Source organism: Trachurus japonicus, chromosome 11 (assembly GCF_045865225.1).
Source record: "Trachurus japonicus isolate A0001 chromosome 11, Traja_1.0".
Classification (NCBI taxonomy): Eukaryota; Metazoa; Chordata; class Actinopteri; order Carangiformes; family Carangidae; genus Trachurus; species Trachurus japonicus.
The window spans coordinates 8,454,095-8,469,639 of NC_140917.1; the positions used below are offsets into that span (position 1 = coordinate 8,454,095).

General features: G+C 38.0%; 1 protein-coding gene across 1 annotated transcript; it reads right to left on the reverse strand.

Moving 5' to 3' along the window:
* Positions 1-3,565: 3,565 nt before the first annotated feature.
* On the reverse strand, positions 3,566-15,104 carry LOC146978133 (C-type lectin domain family 4 member E-like). The gene is made up of 6 exons (XM_085790865.1): positions 14,890-15,104; positions 11,780-11,908; positions 10,969-11,136; positions 9,485-9,639; positions 7,877-7,992; positions 3,566-4,875 (listed from the first exon to the last, which is right to left on the reverse strand). Exons 1-6 carry the CDS (start codon positions 15,005-15,007, stop codon positions 4,689-4,691), a joined length of 873 nt encoding a protein of 290 aa, XP_085646991.1. The 5' UTR covers positions 15,008-15,104; the 3' UTR covers positions 3,566-4,688.
* Between the last annotated feature and the right edge of the window lie 441 nt (positions 15,105-15,545).

The following is a 15,545-nucleotide window of genomic DNA, read 5'->3' on the forward strand; positions in this document are numbered from 1 at the left end:
CTGCTCCAGTTTATTAAACTCTGTGACACCGAAGCTCAACAAATAAAATCAAGTAAATACAACCGGTCTAAAGGCTCATTTTAATAATAATAATAATAATAATAATAACAGAGCACCTTTCAAAATAAAGTTACAAGGTGCTTAACAATAACATTTTACTAATATAATACTGCAACTTCTAAACCACCTGAAGACCTTTGGTGATACAATATGTACAGTAGGCTATATACTGTGAAAAATATGTCAAAAAATATAGTTAAAGGGATAGTTCAACATTTTGGCAAATTGGCCCATTGCCATAATCCCTATAGTCATAGCATAGGTATATAGTAGGTTTGTTACCTTTATTTGTCGGTGCAAGCTGTTTTTAGAACGGTGGAGCAGAGCAGTGAGCTGCTCAGAGCTACGCTACGGAGGCTAATGGGATTTCTTGGTTTCCCTCATCAAACTCATCAAATACACAATCCAACAACTCCACAATGCTCTGGTGTACATTCACCACGCTATGAGATAATATTTTAGAGGTAAATTCATGCAAAACCACTGATGCTCGTTGCCCTCAGGGACAGTTTTTCATCAAGCAGTCTCTGAATTTCCCTCTAAAACAACTCTGTCTGGTAACGTTCTGTTATTATCTCATAGCGTGGTGAATGTGCAGGTCACAACTTGTCCTCCAGAGCGTTTTGGAGTTGTTGGATTGTGTATTTGATGAGTTTGATGAGGGAAACCAAGAAAACCCATGAGCCTCCGTAGCTCTGAGCAGCTCACGGCTCTGCTCCGCCGTTCTAAAAATAGCTTGCACCGACAATTAAAGGTAACGAACCTACTGCTATGACTATTGGGATTATGGCAATGGGCCAATTTGCCAAAATGTTGAAGTATCCCTTTAAAATTTCAGATAATATTATTTTTGTTTTCTAGAATATTCTTTAATACATTTGATTTTTAACTAAGTTAGGGAAATGTGGAAGCTCAGCAGTTCAGAAACTCCTCTCACTCACATCTTTTTAAGCACCAACTCAACTTGCATAATTTTAAGGATGAATCTAATTATTTCTAATGAGCTATTAGCAATTAAAATGATATGACCTGTCTTCACTTTGTCAGGACCTGACCCATCTATGTACGTTTCTGCCCATGTTGCTGTTTTTCTCCACTATTTCATGATTTTCTAATTACTAAGACCTAAGACATCTTTGAACCCTGGACTACGACCACCAGGACTGACTGTACCTAGGAGCATGACAGTGACCTTCATTATAATGGTAAAGATAATACTAAAACCAGTACAGTACAGGCTTCAGGTGTGATGGACATTTGTTGTCATAGGTATAATGATAAACAGAATCAAAGTTGAGGAGCCATCATCCATTGTCCTCTGCTCCTTTCATAACCACTACGGCCACTAGAGGTCGCCTAACTGTGGTTCAGAATTAGCTGTGAGCAGCGACGACATAATTGTTTCCAGAACTATTTTAAAAAAAGAAAGGTTTGCAGTGGGATCATAAATAAAAAAGGAGAAATTCAGAACAACATCTGAGCTATTTATTACATTTTTCTTTAAGCGAGAGCTGCTGTAGCTCAAAAAGTCCAGGCATGGTTATTAACTGTCGACGGATTTGTCCAATATATATTTTTTTACATCATCACAGCTTATTCATTTAGGATTCTGGGATGTGTAGTATTAAACTGTGAGTCATATTTTACAGATACAGTGGATGAGTTTCTTCCCAACCAGTGGTCTACCTTAGACTTTCTTTACTTTTAGTTTTTCTTTTACCGTTTATCATTAAATGGAAAATAAATTTAATCTGTGAACAAACTTTAATACTGAGCTAAGCATGACTTCATTCGTCTTTGATGAGAAACTCCAAGCTTGTCCCAGCTTTGATGGAAAAAATAAGAAAAAAAGGGACAGAAGAATAATGTTTCTTCACTTTTATAGAAAAATGTTGTGTTAGTGCCTCACAGTGTTTTCACAGACATTTTCAGTCTCTGTAAAGCTTCATTTAGAGTTCCCAACACTGAAAACTCAAATATTTCTTCACAACTCATTGGTTCATTGCTTGATTTGCTGATTGGACATTATTCTTCTAATTCTTGCGGCCTGTAATCCGGGCTAATGAACTGTGACAGAAGAGGGCTAGCTGACTTCCTGATAACTCCCTGTGGTAACGAGCTCAGGAGGGAGGCAGGAGAAATAAACTGAACAAACCCACCTCCACCTTTGGTTTCTTCACTCAGGGAAGCTCTTAGCCCACTTTGACACGACAAGACAGGAAGTGGACACAATGACATGGAAGACTGAATGTAGGTCTGTCAGCTCAGAGAGGAAGAGGTGATAGATTATTTACATTATTGCCCCTTTTAAATGAAAAAAACTAAAGCTTTATGGTTCATAAAGACAAAACAGAAAAGCAGAAATTTACACCAGGAAAATTGAATCGAAAAGTTAAAGGGCTATTCCTGCAGAAACCTGTCTATTCTGCAAAATATATTGTCAAACATCAAACAGTTCATTTCGTGAACATAAATGTATTTATATTTATCTGAGATCGAATTGATTATGTTGCTTTACTTGCAATATTGATCCTGAATTAATTACTCAGGATGTATATTGCAATTAATCCTATTTGAATGTTATGTGAAATGTTTTTTTCTTTGTATTGTAGAAAATTTCCTGATATTTTATCTCTTGTCTCAGATATTGATTTTAGCCTGTTATTCAGTAATAAATGTAAACGCAGAGTAATTTACTCAGCAACTCCTGTGTTGCTCCCATTATTGTGTTGTTTGTGTGACTAGTGCCACCTGCTGGGAAACAACAAAAACAAACACAACACCAACAACCGAATCAGGAGACATTACAATGACCCTATAATGTCAGATATTTTTGGATGTTTGGTTATTTATTGTCTCTCAATGCACAGAAAAGTATATACAAGATTGGGACAGGGACACATGGTTCCTCCATTGCAGAAAGAAAAAACAAGTTCGAGTTAATCCAGTTTGGACTCATTTCACAATTTTAAGTTATTTCGCAATTCAAGTTATACTTAATCAATTGCTGGCAGCATTTTCCTTCCATATATATACAGTTTTTTGTACAAACAAAATGAAAGATTTATAACAAACCATAAGAATGTCGGTCACATGACAAAAAAAACAAAAAACGCACAACATGACCATACATTCACCAGCAAAAGTCCTTTGTCCCATTTGGCTGAACACACAGAGACAACAGCTGAGGTGTTGAGGTTAATAAAAGTTTGGATTGTACTGTGTAAATAGACTGTTAGAGAAATGAGAACCTAAAATAAATGTGAGAAGTGAGAGAAAGAAAGAGAAGGAGAAAGTGGATGATGAATATGTTTTTCTTTCTTCTGTTGCGTCACTAGAGATCTAATCATGTTTAAAGCTGCAGTGTTGAATTTTTTTTTTGGCCACTCGGGGGCAGCATAATATGTTATAATGACTCATCGCATCCATTTTCAAAATCCTGATTAAATCAGATGAAATACTTTTACAAACAGGTCGAGGATGTTAAAGCAATAAGATACAAAAATATTTTTTATTGTTTATTTACAAGTGAACACATTTCTACAATCACACATATTTGATTAATTAGGACCAAACAAATTTGCATTGAATGATTTTTACAGAGGTCATTACACATTAGGTCAATCATATCATACTCTCACAAACAGTATTTACTGTACCATCATGCCACTTCTTTCATGTAAATCAAACATTATTCATTACTAAAAATCACATATAATCTGCAAAACATAAAAATACATTGACAGGTAATTTTAATCATCATCTTGAATCCCTGCTCTATAAAGTGTGTAACACAAACACATAAAAATAAATCATTCATGTGCTTTAAGGCACAAATATGTTGTAACGTCGTCCAACAAGGATGGATACTTTACAAGGAGGATTATAAGCAAGATTTGTAGTAAACCAAGTGCAGCCACTAACCCTCCGGTAAGGAGTTTTTATCAGTAGAAAAATAGGAAAGACCCAATAAAGTGAAGGGTTCTTTAAAGGCATTTGAATGAATGTGTTAATTTTTATTTCATTACAAGTCCCATATTGTCTAGAGGTAGATGTACATGTGATTCTTTGGTTGTAAATCAGGGCTATAGGTTCTATAGTAATACTGTAAAAGTATCAAAGCCTCAGTCCACAGAAATACACACAGCGTATATTTAGAGACTGAGCCTTAAAACCTGCCATGTAGGACTTCTGTAACTAAACTGTGTTGAACTTCTCAGAGTGTTTTACCTGAACTCTGCTATATTTTTATTAGTAAACTCAGCCATCAGAAGAGAGGTTTAGAGCCTCTTCTCCTCTGATTGGCTGACACTGAACTGTTGTTCAAGCCTGAGAAAGGAGATGGAAAACTACACTGAGATAGTTTTAAAACCACAATCAGATCTTCTAATGGACCAACTCTTTAATAAAAATACAACAAAACAAAACATGGGGGGACCTTTAAGGGCTAGGCTTCTGCATACAGCCCCAAAGACCTTCACCAGGATGATAGTGCAGCTTGTATGTTGCATTAGAGGCAAAAAAAGAAGTATCAAAGCGTCAAAAGTAGATTAAGCAAATTGTACTTGTACTAATATCAGCCACTCATGCATCAGATTGTGTAAAAACTTGCATGATGGGGAGATGTCTCATTGAGAGGCGACTGTGGTGGCGCGGGCACTGTTATCCATTTCCTTCTCACAGATGAAGGGTAAGTTCATTGAGCAGGGGGCATCGTACCAGCTCTTTATTGCCACTCGTGTCAACACTCTGGTTTTCACAATGTAGCCGCAGTCCTCGTTGATGTGGTTGTTGGGCTCACCATCCTCCCAGAAACTAAAAATCAGGAAGAAGAGAGAGAGAGAGAGAGAGAGAGGGGGGAAGAATTTGGTTTAGTCTACGGTATGGTACGGTTTTCATCTGAAAACTAAACACTTGAGTTTGACCTGCTGTCCAGAATCAACAAGAACTATGCTCAATACCGGAGTACGACGAATTCTTGCTATATACTCTACATCCAGCACCAACATTCAGAGCCAAGTAAATCAGTGTGTAAAGCAATGTACGTTTGAATATACTGCACATGCACAACTGTTGGGGAACAGCAGAAAAGTGGATAAAAAAGTTAAATTTTGCAATTAAATGCTGACTCGTTCAGATGCATGAGAGCGGAGCAAAGTCAGAACCACATGAGGACACAAAATATCTCAGCAGGAAAAGAGGAAGGGAAGGAATGCGTGGGCCTGAGAGGCATGACAAAATGTTAGTCATCACCAAACGTTTTCAAAATGAGGAAGAAAAAAATCAGAAGATTATTAGAAAATATGATGAACTGGCACTTGGCAGGAAGGAAATAATAGGAAATATTGAGTTTCATTGTGCAATATGTCAATCTCTTCTCCTTGAGGCTCAGGTCTGGCCATCCTGTTATTACCATGCATCTCCTCCTGAATCTCATTTGAGTATCTAAGGAATGGAGGTGTTGTCTGCTGCATACATTGTTAAAAAACAAACAAACCCAGAGGCAAGTGAAGTAAAAACTGATGCAGAGGTGAAAAATATGCAGCAAATCAAACTCAGAAGACAAAATATTGAGCTGAGCCCGAGACGAACTAGACGATAAAGATGCCAGATGAATTTTACAGAACCGAAGCGGAACTGCTCTTTCCACCGTTCCCTCTTTTCGCTCTGACACATTTGTTTTTCATCAGAGTCCAGGGTCACCTGCAGTGCACTGCCCTGCAGCAGCACAACAGCAGTAACATGCTCTTTGCAGGGAAACCACGTCAGACCAGGTCCTGGCCTCGTTCCAGCTGTTATCTCACATCTGGAATCTGAACCTTTAACACATTAGTGACTCTGTCCTATATAACGTTTCTGTACTTATTATCCTCTACAGGCTAATCCATTATCGTTATCATCATAATTGATTGTGTTTTTCAGTTAAATGTCAGTTAAAAGGCTAACACTTTACAATAAGAGTCCCTTAATTAACGTTAGTTAGTACATTATTAAGCATTAATTAACTGTTTACAGATATATTAACAATCAGTATTTTGTATAGGATTAGGAAACACATTAATTAATGTAGCCTATTAGTAAGCTGTTGATTAATGTTTACTACTCAAAGTTAGTTAATAAATTATTAAGTAATAATAAAAGTTTTTTTATTATTATTAGTTTATTTGGGAGGGACAGTGCATGCTAAAACATTCCTTCACTAGGAATAAAATAAGCCGGAGTGTAGCCAAAGGCTAATTTCCATCCGTTGTCCCCAAGTTGAATAATGTAATTAGTTATCATTATGTATGCATTACTCAGCATTAATTAACACATTTGTGTATATATTAATGCTTAATAATATACTAACTAACGTTAATTAAGGACCCTTATTGTAAAGTGTTACCGTTAAAAGATATAAAGTTGAATAAAATGCATCCCTTGTGCTACACTTCACCCTCTGATTGGGTCTTATCAGACTGGACAAATAGTGGTCGGAGCAACATGGATAAGAAATTACAAACCTCACTGGCCTCGGTGTTTTTGCCAAAAATGGTTAAATTCAGTATTTTAACGTTACAAGTCGATGATCTGCTGCATATTTCCCAGTGGTTGTGTTATGTGCACATTTTCAGGTTTGTTACAATAGAGATGGAAGGAGAAGATCATCTACATTTTAAAGAGAAGGCATATTGTTGTGGACAAGACCAAATGTTGACATATCGCCCCCACATCCCCACCTTAACAGCGGGCTTGGGGGAAATAGGGAGGAACTGAGGAAATAGGAAAGTCAACCAAACCAAACAACACAAACACAACGGCGTGTTCCTTCTTCGGTTTTGAAGAAGTTTAATTTTACATTCTTGTCCTCAAACTTCAGTTCCTATTTTGGCGTCTGCTCTCCTAAAATTTTCCAGTGAAACAGGAAGTACGGCAGGACTGGTGGACTGTATAATTACAATGGCTCATTCCCCTCATTTACCCCCCACTTTTCCATACCAGGTCACAACCTGTGTGAAAGATCAATATTTACCAGATGTTAAAGTCCACTGGTCAGCCAGTCACTCAGTTTGCATCTATGACTGTGTGTTTGTCTAAGTCGTACCAAAGACAATCTGTAATGAAATCACTTCTTAAAACCCTCTTTTACAGACTTGCTTTTATGTGATGTCATCCTACGATCTATTTAATCTCACAGTTGTACTCAAATGCTCTTTGTTACACTTTCTTTGGTTTTAACTCTTTTATCCCATCTTTTCTTATACAGTAATTACAAACATACATAGTTATTGCACATTGTTTGTCCTTCTATGTACATTTCTTTTTCTTTTTTTCTCTCTGCACTGCAGTGAGCACTTATGTATTTTTTTGTATTTTATTTCCTCTGTATTTGGTCTTAGCGTCTTTGAGAGCTGTAAAAGTGTTGTATAAATAACATTTCTTCTTCTTCTTATTATTATATTATTGTATCTCATTTTATTTGTTTTTATCATGTATGCCCCACTTTTATTTATTTTTAACTGTATCCTGCACTCTAATTTGAGTCGTCCTGGTCTCAAATTGTTGTTGGGTTCTTGTATTGCCTGTGTTGCTCTATCCACCTCTTATGGTTTTATGGCATTTCTGACTTGTCTCTGCTGCTATATTGTTTTGTGAGGCACTTTGTAAACTTGTGTTTTTAAAGGTGCCAAGGGTTAGGCCAATTTGCCAAAATGTTGAACTATCCCTTTAAGCCACAATATGTCCAAATCCTGTCTTTAACCCCTCCCCGCCCGACTGATTCAGAGGAACAGATTTCTGTCTGAAAGTTGGTGACTTGTGAAAGCAGTGAACTTACAATCCGACCACTGTTGTGCCATCGACCCATTTCCACACATCCTCGGTGTCACCGTCAGTCATCCCAAACCAGTAGGAGTTCCAGTGGCCTCGGGGAAGGAGATTCCACAGAAACGTCTGAGAGGAAACACATGGAGAGAGAAATGAGGGGAAGGGAATTCATTACACACACTTATCACTGGTTGTTTTTTTGTCTTCGTCATTGGATCAATGATTAATATCCCAATTCTCTCTCAAAAGAGAGGATGATGATACCGGAGAATTCTGCAAAAACCTGAGTCAGTTGTGTGACCTGCACCAGTTTTTTTAACTGGAAATGACACACCTCACACATCCTCTAAACCAGGGGTTCTCAACTAGTCTCACTCTGGGACCGACATTTTCCCATGGTCACTTTTATAGAATTCAAACCAAGATTTAAAAAAAAAAAAAAAAGCCTTTAAAAACTAATTTTGCTCTTTATTGAGCAAAGTGCATTTCAGAGCACATGAATGAAACTGAGGAGGACCATGACAACTGCATGTAAGTGAATAAAAATATATCAAACTGCACAAAATGGAGACCAACAAAATGATATATTTGACTTCTAATGCATCTCTGCATTCAGAGCATGTTCACAAAAGTGAATAAAAAACAAATTGCACAAAATAAAGACCCACAAAACAAAACAAGGTATTTTCACTGCATTCAGGCCACATTAATAAGAAACTGATATCTTTGCATTCAGAGCAAATAATAATAAACTGAGGAGGACCATTACAACTGCATATGTGCAAGTGTCGTGTGCCTTTCAAAATAGGTTATATTTCAAAATAAAAGACATATCCAACATCACATGCGCATTACATATGTACTTTTTTTGCCCAGCTGTCCGCGACCCATCCAGAACAGGTCCGCGACCCACTTTTGGGTCCCGACCCACCAGTTGAGAACCACTGCTCTAAACAAAGTGAACTTCATTATCTTTATCCTGCAAATTACAGTTTATTTTGACCAAATAGGTCATGCTACTGCCTCAGATACAGCACCAAATGCACTTAATCCACTCCTGGAAATAGTCTCAAGCAAATGTGCTATTTATTATGTTTGCTAAAAAAAAAAACTACAGTGACCAGCTATTTTATATTTTGAGAATATTTTGAATTTAATCACAATTAAAAACACTAATGCATAGGAATTGTTGAAAATGTAATAGGCTATTTGCAATATAAGGTTATAATACACTATGTCTTCAGGACAGCCTGGGAGCTACACTGCCTCGGTATCGGAAAAGTGCAGTAACAGTCGAGCGCTAGCGGGTTAGTGTGCTAGTGTAGAGGTGAGAAAAATAAAAGCAAAACCAGACATTTTCCCACCAAAATAGAAGTTTTTCGAAACTGAGCGTTTCTTTTAGACTGGCAAGTTAACAGCTGATGATGCCAATGTTAGCAATGAAGCTTTAGAATATAGCTCCTTATCTGTTCTGTGCTATCTTTGTGGTTTACCCTGAAGACAAAGAAACAGAGCTTTACCTATAAGTAGTATTATTCTGTTTGTTCACAGCGTGTTGATTTTTAAAAGATAAAAGCACACCCTAAATCAACTTGCGGTGATGATGTATATACTGTACCTGCTCCTCGGCCGTGTGGATGATGGCCAGGTGACCTCCATTCCTCTGGCAGTATGCCTGAGCCTCCGACCAGTCCCTTGACACTCTGGAGATGAGGTAACAGCTTTTTCCAAAGAGCTGCCAGTCAATGGGGCAGATGATAGGGACCTCAGGAGCTAATGAACAACAGCACAACACATTTTTGGTGTTTATATTGATGAAAAACTAACAGTTCTGCATATGTGTTTTCATAAACTCCAGGGAATTGGTGCAGCTACTTTCCTGGGAGACTCTTTTTTTTCTTTGAAAACTTGAATTGCACCATTGATTAGTTAAAGCAGATATCAGTGGAATGTTTTTGTTAATATAAGTCCTAAATAGTCCTATTTTCCGTCAGCAATCACTTACATGAAGTATTTCAGCCTAAACACGAGTCTCTCCGTCACTCTGCTCTGCTGTAACCCGAGGAGAAAATTTTCCTTGTGGGATACAAGTGTTATCCAATGAGGGGAGAGAACGGCATGAAGGGCTGTGTGTGCAGCCAAGGGATGCGCGTGAATGTGGTGACGTAGCACGAGGACCAATTGATGCCTGACAAGGGCGGGGGCTGCTAACTCATGGTGCGTTCAAGGAAACTCGTACTTTGTGTTTTTCCTTCCTGTGAAGTCATACCAGTTCGATCTGGTACGAGTTCACGGGTCGGAAGTTACGAGTGGCCGTTATAGGGAACTTTCACAGACAACAGGACGGTAAAAACACGAGCTACGGGTTACCTGGAACGCTACCAAGTCGTAGTTGTGACTTGAAGCTGTAACTTACGGTTTCAAAAGCCTGCCTTGAACACAGCATTAGCCGAAACGGCCGTGCCACTGATATCTGCTTTAATTCAGAGATAATTCATTTGAGATTTTGACAACTGATTAATTTTTTAAATATAAAAATGCAAAATATTGGTACTAGCTTCTTAAATGTATATATTTATCAGTTTTCTATGACATTAAACTGAATGCCTTCGTCACCTTTTGGCAGTTTAAATATGTTCATCAGGGAATAATGAACAATTCTGACATTTTCATTTCATAGAGATTAACCTGCGGTGATAATGAAAACTCTGTTGGTTTGCAGTCTTATACTTCTCATAAGATGGAATAATTTGATTTTCTAATTCGACGCAGAAATAAAATCAATTTGATAATTGAAACAGACAAATAATGCATAAATTAAACAATGTAAACGGGAAAATCTTGTTTGTATCTCTTGCAGAAAACATCATATTGCAATGATATGCAATGATAAATTTAACCAACATGTCCCCTTATGTCTTGAGTATACGACTTGCTGTTACCAAAGCCACCCATTGTTGTGACACGTTTTTATGGATATTGTACTTATTGGCATTTTGCAATTCTAATTACATTGTGATGAATTTCACAGCTAGCCTATATCTAAATCCAACACAGTCAAAGCACACACACATTCGTATACAGACATAAAGTTCTGCGTACTTTTAGTAGCGGCCAGTTTGGTCTGCAGCTCGTCCTTCTCCTTCTGCAGCTGGGTTTTCTCCTGCTGCAGCTTGTTGATGGTGGCCGTCAGAGCCGACACGTTCACGTCCTGCTTTTGCTTCTGAATCTCTGGGGTCACGTCACTGCCGCCCTGAGGTGTGTTTTTACCTGGAGGAACACATGGACAAGTGAATGAACTGTTCCGGTAGGTGTTGCATATACAGTAGTTTGAAGAAAATAAGTGAGAGAAGACTGATTGGAAACCGCAGATGGTCCATACATCGTGTGTTGCAAGACTCAAACCACTGGATCCTCTTTTCTGGCCTGAAACTGTTCATCTGGCACTTTTATGCTTTGGTGTTGCACATACCAGTGTTCCTTCTATGTGTGTGTGTGTGTGTGTGTGTGGTCTCCGGGGTGGATGACACTTTATTGAACGTATTTACAATATTATCCAGCAGTCATCCACAGCCTTTGATGTGAAAGTCTAAACAACATAAATCACCTTTGATAGATCTTTGATAAGTCGTGCACAGTGAAGCAACTGAAGAGACTCAACTTTTCATGTTCCCAATATCAAGATGTTCCCTGTATCAATTTCTGCAGCCGGGATATTTTATAATTATTGTATTTTATACTGAAAGTATTCCCTTTTTTTATGTAATTCATATATATATTGATCTTATTTACATTTCAAGTGTTTCCTTGTTAATAATGCATGATGGTATTGTTCAAATTCAAGTTTAATTTTTGATTTACAGTTACAATGTATAATATTTCACACAGCAGAAATCATTGTGCGTATACTCACTGCGTGCGGTGACAGCGATGATGGAGATCAGCAGGATGCCGCACAGCACAGCCAGGCAGATGGTGGCGAGGCGGTACGGCCCAGCGCTGCTCAGCCTGGAGCTCAGACTGCCTGAAGGGACCGGGTGAGCTGGAGATGGAAGGCAAAGGGGAGGGTTAGTGATTCAGATCATCAATAATCAATTAAATAGATAATGAAATCATTAAGTTTCCTCTTCTCTTTTCAGGATGTCTTCTGGTTGGTCTGGACAAGTGAAATCATCACAGTACCAGCAAAGGCCTCATGTAACCAAAACTATTAAAGGAACACGTTATAGACTTCAATTTAAACTATTACAATAGATGATTGACAGAATATCTATTTAATTCTTATTTTGATTATTGGTAACTGTAAAATAATTCATTTTTCATTTAGAAATACCATAAAGCACGTGCAGTCTCATCCATGTAAAGATGAGTATTTATGTGTTTATTAAAGGGATAGTTCACCCAAAATTCAAATTTCACTCATTATCTACTCACCCTCATGTCGACTAAGGGCTGGGAGAAGTTTCAGAGTCCTCCGTTCCTTCATGTGTCCATATAATGGTTGTGAATGGATACCACTTTTCTTCGTCCAAAAAGACACACCAAAAAACATCCAAATACCTCCATACTGCTCGTCTGTAATGTCCCTCTTGTATTGAAGCCCCGACATGAGAAATTGTTCCGAAAAAAATTAAATAAGTGTATATTTTAAGCTTGTTTGTAGCGGAAGCTCCCAGTGTCTCAGTTCACTGCTCGCACTGACCGGCGGAACAATTTCTCATGTTGGGGCTTCAATACAAGAGGGACATTACAGACGAACAGCATGGAGGTATTTGCATGTTTTTTGGTGTGTCTTTTTGGACGAGGAAAAGTGGTACCCATTCACAACCATTATATGGACAAATACTGCTGCGTGGACCCCCCCCGTAACTCAGAGAAGCCACGGAGGACTCTGAAAATTCTCACAGCTCTTAGTCGACATGAGGGTGAGTATTGTGTATGTACGTTGGTGTGTGTGTTCGCTGCTGAACGGGGGGGGGGGCACGCATTCGGTTTCGTTTTTTTTTTTTGGAACCTCAGTCAATAGGCCTAGCCTACTCAATGTTTTTTTTTTTTTATCTGAAACAAATGTTCCCTTCATGTTCTTCTCAGAGTACACCAGAATGCTTCATTTATGTGTTAAAATCACAATTTTTCACTTTTAGAACAAGGTTCCTTCATCAGGTTTAAAATACAAGGCAAAGGTTTTTTGCAAAAAACAGAAGTCATGACTCTGTTTCGGGAAGTTGGGAAATTGGTCCAGCGTGTTGACTGCAGTCCTGAAGGCGTGCAGGCTTTCTCTACCGACTAAATAGTAACTGTAATTTATTTTAATTTATTTATTTTGATATTAAGGCCTGAAAAAATTGTACATACTGCCCTTTTCTGATGTTGAGCCCCTGCCCCTCTATAGTCATGTGCACGTCCCTGGGGTGAGTAGATAATGAGGACTGAGGACATTTGAATTTTGGGTGAACTATCCCTTTAATGTCGACAGAATGTGTTCACGGTTAACAAGGCATTTGAAGATGTCATGTTTGACTTGTAGAGATAATAACATGCATATTCCCCCTTTTTTTGACGTTTCACAGACCAGTTAATCATTAACATAATACTTAGTGAGTATTTAAATTAGTACAGTTGTAAATTTAAGAGAGTCTCCTACACTTAAATTTACACCTAGAGACACAGTTGTGTTGCATTGACCTCCGACCTACAGTGCTGTCAGAAACCGTCCAGTCAGGGATTCACATCATGTCTGTGCTGTTGCATAAAAGGAACTGAAACATGAACAAGGAAAAATCAACATGTGGTTTTGAAAAAAAAAAGTGAAATAATGCAAGCTCATGGCCTGTGGATTTTCTTAAGGTGGAGACTATTAGCCACACAAGAAATGTCCTCTGCTCTGCTCAGACTTGTAAATATCAAACAACACGTCAAACCAGATTCTGGGAGACGTGGGAAAATCTGAAATGAGCTGTAATTATCTAACAAAACAGAGCAGTGAGGAAAGTGGCTTCAATTTATCATTATTGTCTTGTTTTGTGTTAATGTCAGGGCCATGGATGGCGCTCTGTCTTGACCTCTTTTGGTGTCTTGTATTAATCATTTACATCAGCAAATATTGACCCATTTATTGGTTTAGTTCTAGTCCAGACAAAAGGAAATCCTCCTCGCATTATTATTACATTTAAACCTGGAGATTTTTAAGTGAGGGTGAAGCCTTGACTTACTCACAGCGATGTCAAGAAGATAAAAACAGAGGACGTCAAATGAAAAAAAAAGACAATAAATGAAAAAAGTTAAAAAGTCAGACATTAAAAACCTAGAATGACCCCGAGGTACCTACCAACAAAATCATTTCTTTTAAAAGCTCTGTAGTGAGTTCCAGGTGTATGTACATGAGATCCCAAACTATGAATGTAGCACTTTAACTTTACTACTAATAAGAACAGTCATCTTCGATTTATTGATTATTAATTGGAACAAAATGAGTAACGGGATTTTTCCATAATAAGCTTTAACCAACTGAGATCTTTCTTTGATCTCGTAAAAAATGATTCATCAGTAAGATAAACAATCCATCTGTTTCCTTCAATCAGTCAAATAAAGGATGATGATTATGCATCTATTTATTCTCTTAGTTTTGCATTATTATTTTTCTGCCCATCTTAAATACAGTGTATTCCAATTTTATGTTTGTTGTCTTTTATTTATGTAAACTATTATTTTAACCTGCAATATATGCTTGTTTTTGTTGTTGTGTTTTATTGTCTTTCTTTCATTATTTATCTTTGTTCATATCTTTGTCTTCTGGACATATTTTCTCTTTCCTGTTTGCACCAAACTCTAAAATGAATTCCCTCCAGACAACAATCCTGACTAATGTCACTGATAAAGTAGATGTTATCACAGATGGCTCCACATCGACTCAAGAGCTGTAAAGTGAGTATATATGTGCAGCATGAAGTTAGAGAGGAACAGAGAGAGACTCAGACTCTCACAGCTGGAGCTCTTCTCTGTCTCTGTGGTGTCGGTTCTTACCGCCTTGTCCCACATCTGGCCGCCGCTGCAGCCGCTGTGGATCTTCGCATCCGCCGTCCTCGTCTATCAGGTGGGAGTACATGCCGTCGAAGGCCGGAGATCTGCCGCTGCTCGTCATGTCAGCGCAAGAGAGACAAAGGCTAAAAGTTTCAGTGAAGAGTTGACAACAAACTTCCAGCTGCGGCTGCGGGTCAGTGCTGCTCCACCGCTGCGCCGCTCGGCCTCATTATAAACCGGACTGGACGCCCTCGCGCTGCGGCCAAGCGCCACACACCGAGAGAGGTGCAGTCCGGTTGTGTCTTTCAAAATAAAAGCGGCTGTTCATTTCAACACGGAGTACACATAACAATGTAATACTACTACTACTAGCCTAATAATAAACTTCAGAAGAAAAATCAGAAAAAAAAAAAAATCAGAAAAAAGTTTTTTTGTAGGCTACTGTAAACTAAAGGACATATAATAGATGGATCACAATACAACTTTGTTCAACTTAAAACCATAATCCAGTTTAGCTAATTTAATTTTGTTTTGTCCAATGTACATAAAGCAGTACCTGTATAACATATATTATTATAATTATTGAAGTGTAAAACAACTCTAAATCATTGTTTATGTGACTGTTGGCCCATAACAAGTTCTTTTTCATAGGCTACATG